Raw genomic sequence first — 19,460 nt, forward strand, 5'->3', positions numbered from 1 at the left:
ATCTTTGAAATCATCAAGCTCATGTCATGATATTTTCTTCAAGGACAACAAATAAATCAGGTATGTGATCCAACAAGAGAAAGGAAATTTAAGAAATTCATTCAGAAACTGAGAGGATGTTAGCATTTAACTTTTTTGATGACTGCCTCGACCAAAATCCATATATCTTGGGAGATGCAGGACACCAATCGAAACCATATTAAAGCAACAGGCAGAGAGTCCAATAAGAACAAATAAATGCAACAACAAAAATAGGGAGAAGGAAAAGGAAAGTGAAGTGTATTGATGCCTCGACGAACATACGACCTCAACACCTTAGCACCTACAGTGCAACACGGAGGAATGAAGAAACAATTTGTAGTCCCAAGACTGATGGTGGTTTCTACATTGTTGCATCTTTAGATGCATTGGTAAGTGGCTATATAATGAAACTGCAACAATACAAAGCTAAATAGATTAATACAAAATGATTAAATAATCAACTCATTGCATGTATGAAGATGAAAATTATTTGCATCAGACCCATCAGAATTAGCTTTTGCCATGTAGTTTATTAGCTAAAACTCAGAATTTACTAATCGATAAAAAACATCGAGCATCATCGGCTATAAAACAAACTACATTTTCCTAATAAGACAACACATGCATGAAATACCGAAGAAGCAGTCATGAGAAATCTGAACCTTCCTCGGGTTTCCTTTGTGTAAACAGGAGGCAATTTTGTCTATGTAACCTTGAGAGCTCAAAATCGAGAATGAGAAATCTAAACCTTCCTCGAGTTTCCTCCCTGTAAACAAGAAAATTGAAATCCTTTGCCACACATCTGAACCTTCCAAGTAGTTGTTATCAGGATTACACAGAGGGAACAAAAACTACTTTGAAAATTTCATTGATAGCTAGATATCTTGGTCCTGACAAGCAAAATAGACAGACATGTTTTCATTTGACAACAGAATCTGGCATATTTACCTCAGTATAATGATGCAGCCATCATTACAGAAGCTTCACCGGTATCCAAAGTTGGAGCACCGCGCTAAAAGGGACAAGGTTCTCTTATCCTGTCATTGTAGTAGAAAAAACAGAGACGTTCATGTTACTAAACAATAAGGTTGGTGCAAATGGAATAAGCATATCTTCAGATAAACAACAACAGTGGTCGAGGATACCTAGCATGACAGTCTCCTGCATACGATGGCTGGCCATCCGGGTGAACAAGGTGCGTGGGATCGAGGCAGAGGCATGCATGATAAAGACAAAAGAGTGAAGGCGAGTTGGCGTGCTTCGACGACGTTGAGTCCCCGATAGTGGCACGGTGCCTCTCCAATATAATTTTAGGATTATCTAGTGCATCAGATAATTTCAAAAACAGTTTTTAGCACATATTCAACGGATATATAAGGAAAATAAAACCTTAAATTACAATATTATATCATAATCATACATTCTTATTGCCAATTACCTTCCTGCTTTCCCATGAGCATCACTGAGAGTATTGCCAGTCACAATGTTGGTGTGGATACCCGCGCGCCATATCCTCCAGTAAATCCTTCACCTTGTCGAAGTCATAGGCGTGCAAGCATGACTTGATGAGAGTGGAGTATGTCTGCACATCGGGCCTGCAACCAGGGATGCCCTTCATCTCATCAAGCAAGGAGAAATCCCTATCGAAGCTGCCGCTCCTGCTGTAGGTGGAGACAAGGGCCGTGTATGACTCAAGGTTGGGGGCGCATCCCTCGTCGACCATGGCTTGGAAGAGATCGTGGGTCTTCCCCGACTGCTTGCACTTGCCGAGCATGGTGATGAGCTTAATGTATATGCCGATGTAAGACCTGGACCACACCTGGTCCTGCATTTGCTCGAACACATGGACGTTAGTGGGGCACGGAAAGGTTAGGTAGACCAATCAGTGGCCAGATGCGGAGAGATACCTTGAGGGTGGACTCCTAGCGGAGCGAGGCGACGAAGTCGTGGAGGGCCTCGAGGATGATGCAAGGGAGGAGGCGGACGATGCCCTTGCCAAGCTCGCGCTTATCGAGGACGACCTTGGTGGCCTTGCATGAGAGGATGACGGGGGACGCCTTCTGGGAGGCGACCTTGCAATTCACCTCCTCCTTCTGCTGCCGCTCGAACTCCTTTGCCGCGGCATCCACCTGGTCCTCCTCCCACTGCCCCTCCTCTCCCCCGCACCCATGACGCTTGACTGCTGTTGCTGCTCGCGTGGCGAGGTGGCTGCTGCTGGCGACGGGCCCGTGCGGCCGTAAAGATGACGCGTGACGTGCTGAGGGGGGAGGAGGGCGAGGGGATCATGGGTAAGGGGGGTGCCACCGGCACGGCGGCCATTTCATGCCAGAGATTTTTGCGGTGAGGGAAGCCAGGAGGGATCTACGTATGCCGCCGTCGTAGGGAGAAAGGAAGGGGTGAGAGAGATCGAGAGGGTTACGGTTATGGGAGAGAAAGAGGTGGGATGACGAAATAAACCAGTGGAAAGGTGAGGCAAAAATAAACCAGTGGGAGGAGAGACAAAAAAATATGAGACGGAGGTAGGAGAGGGGACAAAAAAACCGGTGAACGTCGGCTACCAACTGTTGGGCAACGTAGCATAAATTCAAAAAAATTCCTACGCTTATTCAGATCTTCCTATGGAGAGACCAGCAACGAGAGAGGGGTAAGAGCACCTTCGTACCTTTGAAGATTGCTAAGAGGAAGCGTTGCTAGAACGCGGTTGATGGAGTCGTACTCGCAGCGGTTCCGATCTAGAGCCGAACAACGGCACCTCCGCGTTCAACACACGTGCAGCCCGGTGACGTCTCCCGCACCTTGATCCAGCAAGGAGGAGGGAGAGGTTGGGGAAGAAGTCTAGCAACACGACGGCGTGGTGTCGGTGGAGAGACGAGGTCTCCCGGCAGGGCTTCGCCAAGCGCCGACAGAGAGGAGGAGGGAGAGGAGCAGGGCTGCGCCACGGGACCACCTCCGGTCGTCCCGGTGGTCCCGGTACGTTACCGGTGATGCCAGAAACACATCCGGTGTCCGAAACCATCCGTCCTATATATCAATCTTTACCTCCGGACCATTCCGGAGCTCCTCGTGACGTCCGAGATCTCATCCGGGACTCCGAACAACTTTAGGTAACCTCGTACAACAATTCCCTATAACCCTAGCGTCATCGAACCTTAAGTGTGTAGACCCTACGGGTTCGGGAGACACGCAGACATGACCGAGACACCTCTCTGGCCAATAACCATCAGCGGGGTCTGGATACCCATGGTGGCTCCCACTAGCTCCACGATGATCTCATCGGATGAACCACGATGTCAAGGATTCAATCAATCCCGTATACGATTCCCTTTGTCTGTCGGTATAGAACTTGCCCGAGATTCGATCGTCGGTATACCTATACCTTGTTCAATCTCGTTACCGGTAAGTCTCTTTACTCGTTCCGTAGCACGTCATCATGTGACTAACTCCTTAGTCACATTGAGCTCATGACGATGTTCTACCGAGTGGGCCCAGAGATACCTCTCCGTCACACGGAGTGACAAATCCCGATCTCGATTCGTGCCAACCCAACAGACACTTTCGGAGGTACCCGTAGTGCACCTTTATAGTCACCCAGTTACGTTGTGACGTTTGATACACCCAAAGCACTCCTACGGTATCCGGGAGTTGCACAATCTCACGGTCGAAGGAAAAGATTCTTGACATTAGAAAAGCATTAGCATACGAACAATACGATCTAGTGCTAGGCTTAGGATTGGGTCTTGTCCATCACATCATTCCCCAAATGATGTGATCCCGTTATCAATGACATCTAATGCCCATGATCAGGAAACCATGATCATCTATTGACTAACGAGCTAGCCAACTAGAGGCTTGCTAGGGACACATTGTGATCTATTCATTCACACATGTATTACTGTTTCCTGTTAATACAATTATAGCATGAACGATAGACGATTATCATGAACAAGGAAATATGATAATAACCATTTTATTATTGCCTCGAGGGCATATTTCCAACAGTCTCCCACTTGCACTAGAGTCAATAATCTAGTTACATTGTGATGTATCAAACACCCATAGCATTATGGTGCTGATCATGTTTTGCTCGTGGAATAGGTTTAGTCAACGGGTCTGCAATATTCAGATCCGTGTGTACTTTACAAATATCTATCACTCCACTCTGGACATGGTCCTGGATGGAGTTGTAGCGGCGCTTGATGTGCTTCGTCTTCCGGTGAAACCTGGGCTCTTTGGCTAAGGCAATGGCTCCAGTGTTATCACAGAAGAGTGTCATAGGACCCGACGCGCTTGGAACCACTCCAAGGTCGGTGATGAGCTCCTTCATCCAAATTCCTTCATGAGCCGCTTCTGAAGCAGCTATGTACTCCGCTTCACATGTAGATGCTGCCACGACTTCTTGCTTGCTGCTGCACCAGCTCACTGCCCCACCATTCAACACATATACGTATCCGGTTTGTGACTTAGAGTCATCCGGATCTGTGTCGAAGCTAGCGTCGACGTAACCCTTTACGACGAGCTCTTCGTCACCTCCATAAACGAGAAACATTTCCTTAGTCCTTTTCAGGTACTTAAGGATATTCTTGACCGCTGTCCAGTGTTCTGCATCGGGATTACTTTGGTACCTCCCTACCAAGCTTATGGCAAGGTTTGTATCAGGTCTGGTACACAGCATGGCATACATTAGAGAGCCCACGGCTGAAGGTAGGGGACAGAACTCATCTTCTCTCTATCTGCTGCCGTGGTCGGCGACTGAGTCTTACTCAATCTCATACCTTGCAAAACTGGCAAGAACCCTTTCTTTGAGTTTTCCATATTGAACTTCTTCAATATCTTGTCAAGGTATGTACTTTGCGAAAGACCTATGAGGCGTCTCGATCTATCTCTATAGATCTTGATGCCTAATATGTATGCAGCTTCTCCAAGGTCCTTCATTGAAAAACTCTTGTTCAAATAGGCCTTTATGCTCTCCAACATCTCTATGTCATTCCCCATCAATAATATGTCATCCACATATAGTACGAGGAAAGCTAAAGAGCTCCCACTCACTTTCTTGTACAGACAGGCTTCTCCGTAAACCTGTATGAACCCAAACGCTTTAATCACCTCATTAAAGTGAATGTTCCAACTCCGAGATGCTTGCACCAGCCCATAGATGGAGCGCTGGAGCTTGCATACTTTGTTAGCACCCTTAGGGTCGACAAAACCTTCTGGTTGCATCATATACAACTCTTCCTTAAGGTTCCCATTAAGGAACGTTGTTTTGACGTCCATTTGCCAAATTTCATAATCATAAAAGGCGGCAATTGCTAACATGATTCGGACTGATTTCAGCTTCGCTACGGGAGAGAAAGTCTCTTCGTAGTCAACTCCTTGAATTTGTCGAAAACCCTTTGCGACAAGTCGAGCTTTGTAAACGGTTACATTACCGTTTGCATCAGTCTTCTTCTTGAAGATCCATTTATTTTCTATGGCTCGCCGTTCATCGGGCAAGTCCACCAAAGTCCATACTTTGTTCTCATACATGGATCCTATCTCGGATTTCATGGCCTCAAGCCATTTGTTGGAATCCGGGCCCGCCATCGCTTCTTCATAGTCCGAAGGTTCACCGTTGTCTAACAACATGATTTCCATCACAGGGTTGCCGTACCACTCTGGTGCGGAGCGTACCCTTGTGGACCTTCGCGGTTCAGTAGTAACTTGATCTGAAGCTTCATGATCATCATCATTAACTTCCTCTTCAGTCGGTGTAGGCACCACAGGAACAACTTCTTGTGCTGCGCTACTTTCCTGTTCGAGAGGGGGTGTAATTACCTCATCAAGTTCTACCTTCCTCCCACTTACTTCTTTTGAGAGAAACTCTTTCTCTAGAAAGGATCCGTTCTTGGCAACAAAGGTTTTACCTTCGGATCTAAGATAGAAGGTATACCCAATAGTTTCCTTAGGGTATCCTATGAATACACATTTCTCCGCTTTGGGTTCGAGATTTTCTGGTTGAAGTTTCTTCACATAAGCATCACAAACCCAAACTTTAAGAAACGACAATTTAGGTTTCTTGCCAAACCATAGTTCATACGGTGTCGTCTCAACGGATTTAGACGGTGCCCTATTTAAAGTGAATGCTGCAGTTTCTAATGTGTATCCCCAAAATGATAGCGGTAAGTCGGTGAGAGACATCATAGATCATACCATATCTAATAAAGTGCGATTACGACATTCAGACACTCCGTTGCGCTGCGGTGTGCCAGGCGGCGTCAGTTGTGAAACGATTCCACACTTCCTTAGGTGTGTGCCAAACTCGTGACTCAAATATTCTCCTCCACGATCAGATCGTAGACATTTAATTTTTCTATCACGTTGATTCTCAACCTCACTCTGAAATTCCTTGAACTTTTCAAACGTCTCAGATTTGTGCTTCATCAAGTAGATATACCCATACCTACTCAAATCATCGGTGAGAGTGAGAACATAACGATAACCACCGCGAGCTTCAACGTTCAATGGACCACACACATCAGTATGTATTATTTCCAATAAGTCGGTTGCTCTCTCCATTATTCCTGAGAATGGAGTCTTAGTCATCTTGCCCATGAGGCACGGTTCGCATGTGTCAAATGATTCAAAGTCAAGAGACTCTAGCAGTCCATCAGTATGGAGCTTCTTCATGCGCTTAACGCCGATATGACCAAAGCGGCAGTGCCACAAGTATGTGGGACTATCATTATCAACTTTGCATCTTTTGGTACTCACACTATGAATATGTGTAACATCACGATCGAGATTCATCAAGAATAAACCATTCACCAGCGGAGCATGACCATAAAACATATCACTCATATAAATAGAACAACCATTATTCTCTGACTTAAATGAGTAGCCGTCTCGCATTAAGCAAGACCCTGATACAATGTTCATGCTTAAAGCTGGTACTAAATAACAATTATTAAGGTTTAAAACTAATCCCGACGGTAGATGTAGAGGTAGCGTGCCGACGGCGATCACATCGACCTTTGAACCATTCCCGACGCGCATCGTCACCTCGTCCTTGGCCAGTCTCCGCTTATTCCGCAGTTCCTGCTTTGAGTTGCAAATGTGAGCAACAGCACCGGTATCAAATACCCAGGAGCTACTACGAGTGCTGGTAAGGTACACATCAATAACATGTATATCACATATACCTTTAACGTTGCCGGCCTTCTTGTCCACTAAGTATTTGGGGCAGTTCCGCTTCCAGTGACCCTTTCCCTTGCAGTAGAAGCACTCAGTCTCAGGCTTGGGTCCGTTCTTTTTCTTCTTCCCGGCATCTGGCTTACCGGGCGCGGCAACAGCTTTGCCGTCTTTCTTGAAGTTCTTCTTACCCCTGCCTTTCTTGAAACTAGTGGTCTTGTTGACCATCAACACTTGATGCTCCTTCTTGATTTCTACTTCTGCAGACTTGAGCATCGAGTACAACTCGGGAATGGTTTTCTCCATCCCTTGCATGTTGTAGTTAAGCACAAAGCCTTTGTAGCTTGGTGGGAGAGACTGGAGGATTCTGTCAATGATAGCATCATCCGGAAGTTCGACTCCAAGTGAAGTCAGACGACCGTGTAACCCAGACATTTTGAGTATGTGCTCACTGACAGAACTGTTCTCCTCCATCTTACAGCTGAAGAACTTGTCGGAGACTTCATATCTCTCGACACGGGCATGAGCTTGAAAAACTAGCTTCAGCTCTTGGAACATCTCATATGCCCCGTGTTGCTCAAAACGTCTTTGGAGCCCCGTTTCTAAACTGTATAACATGCCACACCTGACCAGAGAGTAGTCATCACTCTGCGCTTGCCAGACGTTTAGAATGTCCTGGGCTGCTGCGGGAGCGAGAGGGTCACCTAGCGGCGCATTAAGGACATAAGCCGTTTTAGCTGCTTCAAGGATGAGCTTCAGGTTGCGAACCCAGTCCGCATAGTTGCTACCATCATCTTTCAGCTTGTTTTTCTCTAGGAATGCGTTGAAGTTGAGGTTGACGTTGGACATCTACAATATTTATAAAGACAACTTTTAGACTAAGTTCATGACAATTAAGTTCATTTAATCAAATTAAGTATGAACTCCCACTTAAATCGACATCGCTCTAGTCATCTAAGTGATACATGATCCATGTTGACTAACCCGTGTCCGATCATCACGTGAGACGAACTAGTCACCATGGTGAGCAACTTCATGCTGATCGTATTCAACCATACGACTCATGTTCGACCTTTCGGTCTCTTGTATTCGAGGTCATGTCTGTACATGCTAAGCTCGTCGAGTCAACCTAAGTGTTTCGCGTGTGTAAATCTGGCTTACACCCGTTGTATGCGAACGTTAGAATCTATCACACCCGATCATCACGTGGTGCTTCGAGACAACGAACCTTCGCAACGGTGCACACTTAGGGGAATACATTCTCGAAATTTTAAGAGGGATCATCTTATTATGCTACCGACGTTTTAAGCAATAAGATGTAAAACATGATAAACATCACAATGCAATCATATAGTGACATGATATGGCCATTATCATCTTTGCTCTTTCGATCTCCATCTTCAGGCATTGCATGATCATCATCGTCACCGGCGTGACACCATGATCTCCATCATCGTGTCTCCGTGAAGTCGCCACGCCAACTACTACTACCACTACTACTATGGCTAACCGTTAGCAATGAAGTAAAAGTAGTAAGCACATGGCGTTGCATCTCATACAATAAATTAAGACAACTCCTATGGCTCCTGCCGGTTGTCATACTCATCGACATGCAAGTCGTGAAACCTATTACAATAACATGATCATCTCATACATCATACATGCAACATCACAACTTCGGCCATATCACATCACATGTCAAACCCTGCAAAAACAAGTTAGACGTCCTCTAATTGTTGTTGCAAGTTTTACGTGGCTGATTTGGGTTTCGAGCAAGAACGCCTTCTTACCTACGTGACAGCCACAACGATGATATGCCAAAGCTATTTACCCTTCATAAGGACCCTTTTCATCAAATCCAATCCGACTAGAGTAGGAGAGACAGACACCCGCTAGCCACCTTTATGCACGATGTGCATGTCTGTCGGTGGAACCAGTCTCACGTAAGCGTACGTGTAAGGTCGGTCCGGGCCGCTTCATCCCACAATACCGCCGGAAAAGAATAAGACTAGTAACAACAAGCAAATTGACAAACCATCGCCCACAACTTTTATGTTCTACTCGTGCATATAATCTACACATAGAAAACCTGGCTCGGATGCCACTGTTGAGTAACGTAGCATAAATTCAAAAAATTTCCAACGCTTATTCAGATCTTCCTATGGAGAGACCAGCAACGAGAGAGGGGTAAGAGCACCTTCGTACCTTTGAAGATCGCTAAGCGGAAGCGTTGCTAGAACGCGGTTGATGGAGTCGTACTCGCAGCGATTCCGATCTAGAGCCGAACAACGGCACCTCCGCGTTCAACACACGTGCAGCCCGGTGACGTCTTCCGCACCTTGATCCAGCAAGGAGGAGGGAGAGGTTGGGGAAGAAGTCCAGCAACACGACGGCGTGGTGTCGATGGAGAGACGAGGTCTCCCGGCAGGGCTTCGCCAAGCGCCGGCAGAGAGGAGGAGGGAGAGGAGCAGGGCTGCGTCGAGAGAGAGAGATTCAACCGTGTCTCAAACAGCCCCGAACCTCATCTATATATAGGGGGAGAGGGAGGGGGCGCAGCCCTTAGGGTTCCCACCCCTAAGGGGTGCGGAAGCCCTTAGATGGGAGAGGGGTGGCGGCCAGGGCAAGGGGGAGGGGTGGCGCACCCCTCTGGTGGGCCTTAGGCCCACCTAAGCTAGGGTTCCCCCCTTCCCCTTTTTTCTGGTGCGCATGGGCTGGGTGGGGGGCGCACCAGCCCACTTAGGGGCTGGTTCCCTTCCCCACTTAGCTCATCTAGCCTCCCGGGGTCGTTGCCCCCCTTCGGTGGTCCCGGTGGTCCCGGTACGTTACCGGTGATGCCCGAAAAACTTCCGGTGTCCGAAACCATCCGTCCTATATATCAATCTTTACCTCCAGATCATTCCGGAGCTCCTCGTGACGTCCGAGATCTCATCCGGGACTCCGAACAACTTTCGGTAACCTCGTACAACAATTCCCTATAACCCTAGCGTCATCGAACCTTAAGTGTGTAGACCCTACGGGTTCGGGAGACACGCAGACATGACCGAGACACCTCTCTGGCCAATAACCATCAGCGGGGTCTGGATACCCATGGTGGCTCCCACTAGCTCCACGATGATCTCATCGGATGAACCATGATGTCAAGGATTCAATCAATCCCGTATACGATTCCCTTTGTCTGTCGGTATAGAACTTGCCCGAGATTCGATCGTCGGTATACCTATACCTTGTTCAATCTCGTTACCGGTAAGTCTCTTTACTCGTTCCGTAGCACGTCATCGTGTGACTAACTCCTTAGTCACATTGAGCTCATGATGATGTTCTACCGAGTGGGCCCAGAGATACCTCTCCGTCACACGGAGTGACAAATCCCGATCTCGATTCGTGCCAACCCAACAGACACTTTCGGAGGTACCCGTAGTGCACCTTTATAGTCACCCAGTTACGTTGTGACGTTTGATACACCCAAAGCACTCCTACGGTATCCGGGAGTTGCACAATCTCACGGTCGAAGGAAAAGATACTTGACATTAGAAAAGCATTAGCATACGAACAATACGATCTAGTGCTAGGCTTAGGATTGGGTCTTGTCCATCACATCATTCCCCAAATGATGTGATCCCGTTATCAATGACATCTAATGCCCATGATCAGGAAACCATGATCATCTATTGACTAACGAGCTAGCCAACTAGAGGCTTGCTAGGGACACATTGTGATCTATTCATTCACACATGTATTACTGTTTCCTGTTAATACAATTATAGCATGAACGATAGACGATTATCATGAACAAGGAAATATGATAATAACCATTTTATTATTGCCTCTAGGGCATATTTCCAACACCAACTCCCCCTTTAAAAAACCGAACAAACGTGGGAGGTGGGAGACAAAAAACACCAAGCAGTGATGGGACGATGGACGAAAAAAACGCCGTGCAGGACATCCATGAGGATGGCAGCTGGGGCTGAGCCTAGGAATCAAACGTGAGGAAACCAAACGGGGGAGTAAGGTTCCAGAAATTTTAAAAAAATCAAGTGACCATCCAAGAATGTTCTCCAAGTTTAAAGAAATCATAGATAAAATATTTGTTTTATACCCACAAAAGAGGCTTACTCTAAAATAAACGATCCATCAATTTATCACTGGAAAGTGAAATAACTGAACTATGTGTTCTTTCATCATTAATATTTTTATCGTTTACAATAGTTAAGATGATATGTCAATTGACAACCATACAATGCTTAGAACATGTCAAGAAAACATAAGTTTCGGGTAAAAATAAAGACTGATGAAACCTTAGACCATAGATTTCGAATATAAGTGAGAAATTTACCTAACAATTATCTCTTCCAATGCTGCGTCCAACTTCCTTCTATAAAACTGGAGCTTGGACCAGATTTTCTAAGAGCAAAATAGAAGTGAAAAGAAATGCTTTTTAGAGGTCAATAGCTGACTCAAAAATATCTTGCAAAAGGAAGGTTCAACTACAGGTTATAAGGCAGGAAATCTCAAGATCCACTTATAAAGCTATATATGTGGACTGCAACTGCTTTTGATAAGACAGGAATACTCAAGAATACAAATGGAAACAATGTGTTGCATGTGAACCTATATGAGAAGATGGCTATTTTTCTACACCCACTTGTGAGTTCCCTGTTATATGAAGAAAAACATTAGTAAGTTGAGGTGTGAATGTTTGAAATTAATGCTTTCATTACAAAGACGAACTGTAACAATTCATTCTTCAGTATTTGTTACCTGCAATGCGTGTGTTGTTGATGTCTCTAGGGAAGAAAATTACTCTAGGCCGTCAGTTTCTGCTCGCTCTGAATTTTGTCTGGAACACAAAATTAAAATAATCAGATCAAGACTTTAATTACTGTAAATGGTAGTAAATTATGTGAAGGAGTAGAAGAATGCAATTTAATGTAACGTCAGCAGAAGAATGCAATACAAAACATTGTCCGTTGTGTAAAAGAACTACATGTCAATGTTTTCTATGGTTACCTAGCATTCAGCACTCGGGAGGCTTGGCAAGGATCAGGAAGGCAAGCACCTCTTTGAGGGTAGCAATGAATACTGGATGTCAAGGCTGCTAAGCCCGGTCACGTCCGCTTCAACATGCATCCATGAACACGGGCGGCCGCTCTCCCGTCACTGCTGCTGTCGATGACTCGTGCATATGGGGATGAGTAAAAGAAGGAAGGAAATGAGGAGTACGTGTGGGAAAGCAGTTCATACCTGGTCTAGACTGACGAGTTGCACGATCTGCGGTTGCAAGGGGAGAGGAGGGGCCGGGCATGGGAGAGGTAGAAGCGGCACCGTGGCGGCAAAGGAGACACGGTGGAGCAGGGGAGGCACCGCGGCGACAGTTGGGGAAGTAGATCGATGGGTGGCGGCGCCATGGATCGAGCCCTCCTTCTCTGATGGATTGGGGATGTACGTAGTCTCTTTATTCCTGGCAACGACGGATTATATGGACGGGGAAACTCTACTGGCGGCATCCCATCTCTATGGATCCCGACATTGCTGATGCATGGGCGGCCACCAGCGCACCCGATGTGGTTCGCTGAGAAAACCCTAGGCAGGGGAGACGAGGAGGAGTCGAGTGGGGAGGAGGAATCATGCAGCGGCGGCGCGACCTCCCTCTCCACGAAAGGATAAGAAAACCGGAAGATAAAAACCGGTGAGGCTCACGTTGCAAATAAAATCAATTGGAGCATGGGCTAGCGTTAAAAAAATCGGTGGGGGGCTTGGATCGATGGGGGCCTAGGGTAAGAAACGAAAGACGGACCGACTTCTCGATTAAAAAACTGAACGAAGGTGGGAGGTGGAAGGCGAAAAAAAACCAAGCAGTGGTGGGATGATGGACGAAAAAAGACCGGTGAGATCCGGCTACCAACTGCCCTTTTAAGAGTAGAGATAGCAACCCCTACGAAAAACAAGAGTCATTTACACCATAGATGCCTGAACTTGGTAAAAACAAAAGTAAGTTTGATGCTAAAACTTGTGACATACATTGAACCGGTGCCAAACCTTGACTTGGACGTGTATCTATGGTGCTAATGACGTTATGTATACGCATAACATGCTGACGAGACACGCCAACATGGCATGAGACCCAATGTCAGTGACCGAAAGGCGAAGACAGGCGTGAGGACTGATTTTTTGCGAAAAACACCATGATATTTTATTTTTTATCACAAAAAGCACCACTTGTTATCAATACATCTACCTAAACCCCTTGTAACACTACTAGATGGAATGGTGACACACTCTATATAAGCCCCATCGTAGCTCATAGAAAAGGGTCCGCAATCCTTTGTAATCTTCAGACATAAGAAAAACAAAACTCCATAGCTCGAGACGTAGGATCGTTACCTCCTTCACGAGGGACGTCAACTCGTAAACCCTTGTGTCACACATGTGACGTAGCTACATTAGCACCCCCTTCCTTACTATCGCAATTGTTTCCATAACAGGCTTGATTTGAGAAACATTTATTTACTATCGCAATCGAGATATATACTTTCCTTCTTTTACTATAAGGAGATATACATGCAATCCAAAGAGAGATACTTTTTTTCTGAAGGGCTGAAAACAAAATCAAGGGGAATTAGAACAAAAATGCACCTTATATTATGAAGTTTTATCAAAAAACAAATACACATTATATAAAGGAATAGGGGAATTGTATCTCTATAGAAGACTTTTTTTAATTTGCAGTCTGAAACTTTGCATAGATATAAGTTAAGCTATATCCTCATTGTGACTGACCATGTGGTCATGTGGAACAAGTGGTTTCCAACCAAAACTTGATATCATCATCGTGATCTTGGGCAGATTTGTTATGTGTTACTCCGATTTTGTCGGTGTTGGTATTTTGTTTTAATATTCAGCTTAACATTTTTTAGTTTCTATTTTTATTATGGTATTTAAGTAAACACTTAGATATTATTGAAAAAGTTCAAAAGTAAACAAGATTATTTTAGCATTTTACTACTCCCTCCGTTCCTAAATATAAGTCTTTTACGCGATTTTACTAGGGATCTATATACGGAGCAAAATGATTGAATCTACACACTAAAATATGTCTATATACATCCATACGTAGTCCACTAGTAAAACCTTTAAAAAGACTTATATTTAGGAACGGACGCATTAATAACTAGAGAGTTTCCCTTTTCCTGATTTATTTGTACCACTAACAGATAGGAAAACTACTCCCTCCATCCCATAATATAAATGTTCTTATATTATGTGACGGAGAGAGTATCTTCTAAATACTTGATTTTGTTCATTTGGTACGTCTAGAGGAGAAATCACTTAGCCCACATGGGAAATAATTTGTGCTTGTGTTCACGTGATGGTTTGTAAGGTAATATTCTTCATTTTTTGAAAGGAAGTTAATACTCTTCATATATGTGTGAATGGAAGTTCACCTCTAAACACTTGCAATATGAAGCAATGTTCCGCCGATTTCATTCCTCTTGAGTTCATTGTTTGTTAAATCATTTAGGTGTGGCTGAAATATTAGTGTCCATCATATATTATTTGTCAATGAATTTGAACTCGACAATTTTCATGTTTGATGCATCTTATGTAATATTTGATCTTTCATAGAAGTATAAAAATGTACTCCCTTTGTTCCACAATATAAGAGTGTTTTTGACACCAGTATACTATAAAAACGCTCTTATGATATGGGACAGAGGGAGTAATAAAATAGAATGTGATGGATGTTTTCCAGGTTGTGCATTCATTATCGTTGGCATGGATTATCTGCGCACCATCTATTCTTTGTCACCCATAGGTGCTAGATAATTAAATACGGAATGCAAATACAAGACGAATGTTAACTACGGTATTAAATAAAGTGAATTTTATTTATTTATTAAGGCAAAATGAACTTAATTTACTGGGCACGAGCCAGGGGTGCTCCCTTGTTTTCCTTATTTTCTTTATCTTTGCATATTTTTTATTTTTAAATAAATTTCGGTAAAACAAAGTTCTGAATTTCAAGAAGATTCACGAATTGGGAAAAAATGCTCCTGGATCTATAAAATGTCCACTTGTTTGAAACAATGCTCTATTTTTTTTAAAGTGTACAAGTATTCAAAAAGTTCACGAAGTTCATAAAAATACACCTGTATGGAAAGAATGTTAACTGATTTGGAAAAATGTTCATGAATTTAGAAAAATTGTTTGCAAATTCAAATAATGTTAGCGATTCTAAAACGTGCATTCGCAATTCCAAAATATGTTCATGGTTTGTAAAATAATCACACATTTTAAAATTGTTCAAGATTTCGAAATAGATTTTTAAATTCAAAAAATATTGATGACTTACAAAATTTTTGTGAATGTGTAAAAAATGATCACCATTTAAAATTTTGAATTGGATGAACAAATTTCTAGGTTTCTTGTCTCCACCGTTCTTTCTTAGCTTTTGGACAAAAGCAATATTCAAAAAACAAATTTTGCACAAAAATTGTGTTTTTTCCTTCTAGAAAAGCACGGGGTTTCTTGCAAGAGACGCACGGATCTGTTTCCGCGAGAGGCGCGCCCGTATCTACGAAAAAAAATGTGTTTTCTTTTTTCCTTCCTCGAGAGACACGATTTTGCTTTCACGAGAGGCACGGATTTGTTGCGTGCCTCTCGAAAATGAAAACAAACAACATATATTTTTTTGCGAGAAGCACAGATTTGATTTCGCGAGAGGCAAGCACGGATTTGTTTTCGCGAGAGGCACGACCTGCCTCTCGAAAACGGAAAAAATGCATATTCTGTTTTTTTTTCTTTCATGAGATGCACAGTTTTGCTTCCGTAAAAGGAACGGCCGTACCTCTCGGGAACGAAAAAAATACATTTTTTTCCTTCCGTGGGAGGCTTGGTTTTTTCATGCGGTTTTTTCGTAAAAAAAAGTTTGTCAAAAGTCCAGACGAGAGCAGTACAGCTGAGCTTATTTGCTTCAGGCGTTACATCGCGTCGGGCCTTCAGGGCTAAAAAAACTACTCTCGGCTCCCCCCTAAAGTAAAATACAAACTACTTCTTCCATCCCACAGTATAAGAGCGTTTTGCAAGACGCTCTAATATTGTGGGACGGACGGAGTAGCACTCTAAAGAAAACTATTCTTGGTTGAACTCGCTCTGAAAAACAATTGCACACAACCAAGACAGGGAAGCCGTCCTTTGTTGAACCCACTCTGAATGTGAAAACACAAATTCATTGTCTGCTATAGTTTGGACTGACACTTTAAGTGACGACACGAGATGATTCATCAAAGAGAAACGCAGCGCTGCTAGAAACATGCTCTGCTATGGGTAGGAATAAGACTAAAACCACTTCATGTTCAAGCACTTAATTTCTGAATATGAGAACAGCAGATAGGTTTCCTATATTGTCAGGAGAACAAACCAAGTTCAGCTAGCAGAAACACAATAACTTCTGGGTCTCACTTTTGCCGAACCCCTATCTCACTACAAGAAGTTTTGGATTCACGTGACCGAGACGACGGCAACACTCTGAAGAAGTGAACTGTGAAGCGACGGTCAGGAGTCCTGCTCTGGTCTTTCTCTACACTGCATCGATATCCGGGTAGCGCACCCCTGCGTGGGCTGAAATAGAATTTAGAAGGAAAGGTTAGGAGGTAAGGTCATCCATCATATTGCTAAAACAGAGTCAACAACAAGATCAAGAAGACAGTTGGTGTACAATCCTGAAAGCACTCTAACTTCAGTGTAACGGTTTTGGGGCACAACCTGAATTTTCTTTCTGTATTACTACAATTAGCTAAATCATGTAGAAATCAGTATCTTCTATGTGAAGACAGTTGATGAAGCCTGAAAGCAATGTCATGTGCAGTAACTAATTTCCATGTAGTGTTGTGGGATACAACCTGAATGCTGTTTCCGAATTACAATTGGCTGAAGCTGAATCATATAGAAACCATTATCTTCTAGGTGAAGCTGAACTGATTTGGGCATTCAAGTTGCAAGAGTGTGGACATGTAACAACCAGCTAACTTCAGACTACACAAGCAGATTAATGCAGCAGCGACAGTGCAAATACAATAGTTCAAACAATTGCCAATCCCTAACTGAAGCAGATTGACAGCAGGTTCAGTAAACTGTTTTTCAGACTGTTCGCCAACACAAGATCAGTAGTGTAGGAAGTTTGGGACATGGACAGCTCACCTGGCGTCCCGCCCGCAAAGACGACGATGTGGAGTTCCTGGACATGGACAGTTCCGACGATGTGGCGGCTGCGGGGCAGATCGACGACGAGCGGGGTAAGACGCCCGAAAGTACCGGCTTCGACGCACATGGCGAGGTTGGAGACGTCCATGAGAGCCTCCAGCCGGCGGGCTAGCTTTTTCCTCAGGTGGAACACGGACTTCCCCCTGAACACGAACGCGCCGTGGCTGATGCGGGTCCCGTCGGCGCCCGCCCGCACGTACACGATCAGCCGCGGCTCCAACAGGGTGGTGAGTCTTCCGGGGAAGGGAAGCTGCAGCAAAGAAACATCATGTTTTGCTGGAAATCAAAACTCATACGAAGCTGAAGGGAAGCTTCATGATCAAATCAAAACTCATACGAAGCGCAAATTTGCCAAGAATTGCTCCAAGGCAACACGATTTGCGGTCAAATTCCGAATCCAGGTCGCGCAAATTCAACAAGAATCAAGAAGCGGACTCACACAAATCGGACGTCGAAGGGGAGGCATGCCGTCCCTGGCGGGGATGGGCTCCACCGCCCAGAGCATCTTCGTGCTGAAGTTGTCGAAGACGTCGACGCTGACGCCGGTGCGGATGTACCTGCCGTTGGCGCGGAGGTGGCGCCGGGCGCCGTCGCGGAGGTTGCGGCCGACGACGTTGCGGAGCAGGACGTCGTTCCCGGAGTCGGCCCCGACGGCCTGCCACCTGATGGCCTCCTCCTCTTGATCATCGTAGTTGCGCTGCTCGACGCGGCGCCCGCGGTGGCCTAGCGGCGCCGGCGCGTTCGTGGCGGCGAGGTAGCGGCCGTAGGCGGCGCTGTGGAGAAGCACGTGCTGGGCCTGGGCATCGTCATCGGCATCGCCCTGGTACAGGTGCACCGCCCAAGCCGCGTTCATAGACGCCCGGCAGTGGTGGAGGGAGACGCCATGCCCGTCCTCGTTGGCGTGCAGGTACGTGCCGTGCACGCGGCTCCGCAGCCGCACGTGGTGGCCGTCCTGGAACTGCTCCATCTGTCGCCGGTGACGCTGGAGAGCAGAGAAACCGAGCGGGGAAAGAGAGGTGGGGATGATGATCGGCGGGTTCTTGGTTTCTTGGCGCTGCGGGGAAGGAGAGAAGAAGCGAAAGCTGTTGGTTGGGACGGTTACTTTGGGCGCCAAGGCGAGAGTATTTCAAGGCTCAGCTTTCGGCACTAGGTGGGCCGTTGGAAATAGGCCTCGAAGCCCACGTAATTTTCTGAACCATCCACAAGCAGTTGCTCGAAAAACAAAATCCACAAGCACAGTAAAAAAAGACGTCCACACACAATACTGCTCTGTTTAAAAATGGCAATTTTCCTTTTTGGCTCAAGAAAAAGAAAATACATAGATGGACTCGATATTTCGATAAAGAACGTTTCATTGAATTGACATATCGAGATGATACAACCACATTGAAAGAATGTTCGCCCCTACGTAGCATGATGCACACAATCATCAAGTCCAACAGATCCAAAAATAAACATCATTTTACAGCAATAGCAAATCAGTCCAGCCTAGGATGGGGCACATCCTATCCAGAGATTAAAAATCATGTGCATGCATGAATAACCTGTACATGAAACATATTTATTATTAAAAATCACATCATTCTTGATAAGGCACAATGCCCAGCATAAGCAGTCGCTCCTAAAAGAATGTGTGTAGAAAATTGTTTATCAATATCCCGCAACAATTAGCCGATCATGTCACATGGAGATATAGATTTGAAGCTACTTGAACTATGGGCCACAGTGCACGAGTGAACTTACGCTAAAAAATAAGTGTTTAATGGACTCGTCATGTTTGTAATAGACACATGTCTTGCTACCTTGTCAATTGCGTCGTGACAAGTTACCTATAGTTAAGATTTCCCTTTAGAAATCAGAGGAAAAAAATCTTCACTCTTAAAGGTATTATGAGCTTCCACAACTTGTTATCAACAGGAACATCAGTATGAACCATTGCATCATACAAGGATTTGACTGAAAACCTGTCATTCTGATGTAAATTTAATTGAAACTTCGTCGATTTGATTGAC

The 19,460-nt window shown here is 44.9% G+C and overlaps 1 protein-coding gene across 1 annotated transcript; it reads right to left on the reverse strand.

Moving 5' to 3' along the window:
- Window positions 1–1,943: 1,943 nt before the first annotated feature.
- On the reverse strand, window positions 1,944–18,415 carry LOC123408183. Its single transcript, XM_045101351.1, has 3 exons — window positions 17,888–18,415; window positions 17,386–17,698; window positions 1,944–2,278 (listed from the first exon to the last, which is right to left on the reverse strand). The coding sequence occupies exons 1-3, from the start codon at window positions 18,413–18,415 to the stop codon at window positions 1,944–1,946; spliced, it is 1,176 nt and encodes a 391-aa protein (XP_044957286.1).
- Window positions 18,416–19,460: the final 1,045 nt, after the last annotated feature.

Source organism: Hordeum vulgare, chromosome 7H (assembly GCF_904849725.1).
Source record: "Hordeum vulgare subsp. vulgare chromosome 7H, MorexV3_pseudomolecules_assembly, whole genome shotgun sequence".
Classification (NCBI taxonomy): domain Eukaryota; kingdom Viridiplantae; phylum Streptophyta; class Magnoliopsida; order Poales; family Poaceae; genus Hordeum; species Hordeum vulgare.

Coding starts and splice junctions, on each gene's coding strand:
- LOC123408183 (XM_045101351.1), bottom strand. CDS start 18,415: ATGGAGCAGTTCCAGGACGGCCACCACGTGCGGCTGCGGAGCCGCGTG. Junction 17,699..17,887: donor CCCTTCGACGTCCGATTTGT/GTGAGTCCGCTT, acceptor TCTTTGCTGCAG/CTTCCCTTCCCCGGAAGACT. Junction 2,279..17,385: donor CTTTGCGGGCGGGACGCCAG/GTGAGCTGTCCA, acceptor CTCCCCCCTCAG/CACGTCACGCGTCATCTTTA.